Raw genomic sequence first — 2,261 nt, 5'->3', positions numbered from 1 at the left:
TCATCTACATCGAAATGGAATATGTTCATAATCAATTGGTTTTTTCCATACCTCATCATGGTATTCCACTTCAATGTAGTCGAGAAGCGGTTCTGTGATATTCATGTAGACACAGATCCTGGCGTATGATGTATGTCTACCTGTTTTGGCAGTTTCTGCCACCTTGACAAAAGTCCCAATTGAGTTCTTGATACCCTCTAGAATCTTTAGATCCCAGAACTCTATTGGAAGCCCAAACAGTCTAACCCATATTAGTGTTGCTAATATTTTCTCCTTATCTAGGTTATAACATTCTTCCCATTGTCTCATAAAAAAGCCTGCATTATTGAAGAAGTAGGGTCCCTCCTCGAAGATCCTCTCCTTATCTTCCAGGTTAGCAAAAATAACTGTAAAGAAACCTTTTGCCGCTAGTTTTAGGTCGATATGCCCCTTGGGCTTCCATCTCTGTTGTATCCATTTAGCCAGGTCTTTCTTAGATGGACATGCACCTACAAACTTACAGATTAGAGTGTGATCTTTCATATATCCTCTGTACTCTTCAAGTTTATTATTTGGGATAACAAACTTGGGTTTTTTGTTACTTTCAGTAGGCATTTGTTCTGCATCCTTGCTTGCCATACTGCTCCCATGACCAGTGTGTCCTTGCTTCGTCTCCCTGTGCCGCCGCTCGATCTATTCCTACTTATTTCTCCTGCTACTACATTTTTATAGGAGGGGATATCCCCCCCCCCCCCCCCCCCCCCCCCAACTCGGCTCTGTCATTTCTTTTGTCAGTCTCGTTGATTTTTGGGTTTTCTTCCTCCAATCAGCCCAACATTCTTGCTTGATCTGATCTTGTGCAGGTAGGTTCAGGTTCCCCCTGCACCCTGACCAGGTGCAGGTCCACCAAAGGCAAACCTTGCCAAAACCTTAACCCTAAGCGTTTGTCTTCAGTTCTCTCTCCATCACAATGTCCATGAAATTCTAAATGTTTTTATGCTAACAAAATTATAGATACATGGTGGGGTGTATTTAAATTTCTAAACAACAAATTCAATTCATACTTACTTAATGTTATTATAACACTATTCCTTCTAACACAAATGATTCAATAATATCAACTTACCAAGGATACCTCTTATGAAGTCACACCTCCTCCTTTAAACCATTGGATAAATGTTGATGGTTTATACATACTTCCTCAAGGATGTTTGTAATGGTTAGTAATTACATATCCCTTTCATTTGCTTAATCAATCATTATATGTAGGGATATGATTTTGGGCCTGTGTTATTAAAACCACTTTAGGATCCTTACCACAATTTTTGTTTTTAAGATTAACTTAAGTATCCTCACACCACTTTTAATCTCATAAGATTGTCACAGAACATGTCAATGGTTAGAAAATCTCCTTACCCTATGTAGAATTAAGTAAAAATAAAAATAAAAAACAATTCCATTGAGGTTTACAATGTAAATTAGAGTTTTCTTTACCCTATTTGGTTGGGATTTATATAAAAATCACCTTAGATCCTTTAACACAATGATATTTATCTTGTCTCCATCGAGGTGTTAGTTAGTTCTTTAGTCTATCCATACCATATCTACTAATGGAAATGTGTAATATTTTGTGTACAACCTCTATGAATCAACCAACTAATCATGAGCATAACCCATACCTTTATATCATGCCAATCATTTTTATCATATATAATGCATTGACTTATTACAAAAATAGAACTTCATCTAGATCTTTTAAGCACTAGATGCCACTAGTCCATTCTTGATCGAAAGTCATTGACATAGAAAATGTACAAACTTACACAATCAATTAGCTATTGTCTTTATCATGCCACATCATGCATATTATCTAGACATCATGTGTGAAAGAACCCAATCAAAAGTAACATAAGTATGCTTTTATACCTGCTTATTATTCCTTATTGAAATCCAAATCTATATCATCCAATTCATGATTCACCATCCATGTCTTTTAATCTCTAACGCAATACAATATTACTTATGAAAACATTTTACATTAAGATATTCCAATCCTTTCAATGGATTTTATGATTTTTAATATAATAAGATTGTAACTTATCATTAATAACTCCATAAATAGTTAACTAAAAGATATCTTAAATACTTTATGATCAAGTCAAAATTAATCCAACAAAACTCATATTTATCATATTTAAGTGACACACCTTAAAAGTTGTAAAATTACAAACCTAAATTATGTTTTAACTAAAACTAAGGTATTTCTTTATTGCAAAAATACT

The 2,261-nt window shown here is 34.4% G+C and overlaps 1 protein-coding gene across 1 annotated transcript; it reads right to left on the bottom strand.

Moving 5' to 3' along the window:
• On the bottom strand, positions 1–618 carry LOC149202620 (uncharacterized). Its single transcript, XM_089401642.1, has one exon. It carries the CDS (start codon positions 616–618, stop codon positions 1–3), a length of 618 nt encoding a protein of 205 aa, XP_089257768.1.
• Between the last annotated feature and the right edge of the window lie 1,643 nt (positions 619–2,261).

The sequence above is a fragment of the Pinus tabuliformis genome, chromosome 2_1, assembly GCF_031772625.1.
Source record: "Pinus tabuliformis cultivar Carrire ecotype Pingquan chromosome 2_1, CPIR1, whole genome shotgun sequence".
Lineage (NCBI taxonomy): Eukaryota > Viridiplantae > Streptophyta > Pinopsida > Pinales > Pinaceae > Pinus > Pinus tabuliformis.
This window is presented reverse-complemented; position numbering and strand designations above follow the sequence as displayed.

Coding starts and splice junctions, on each gene's coding strand:
- LOC149202620 (XM_089401642.1), bottom strand. CDS start 618: ATGGCAAGCAAGGATGCAGAACAAATGCCTACTGAAAGTAACAAAAAA.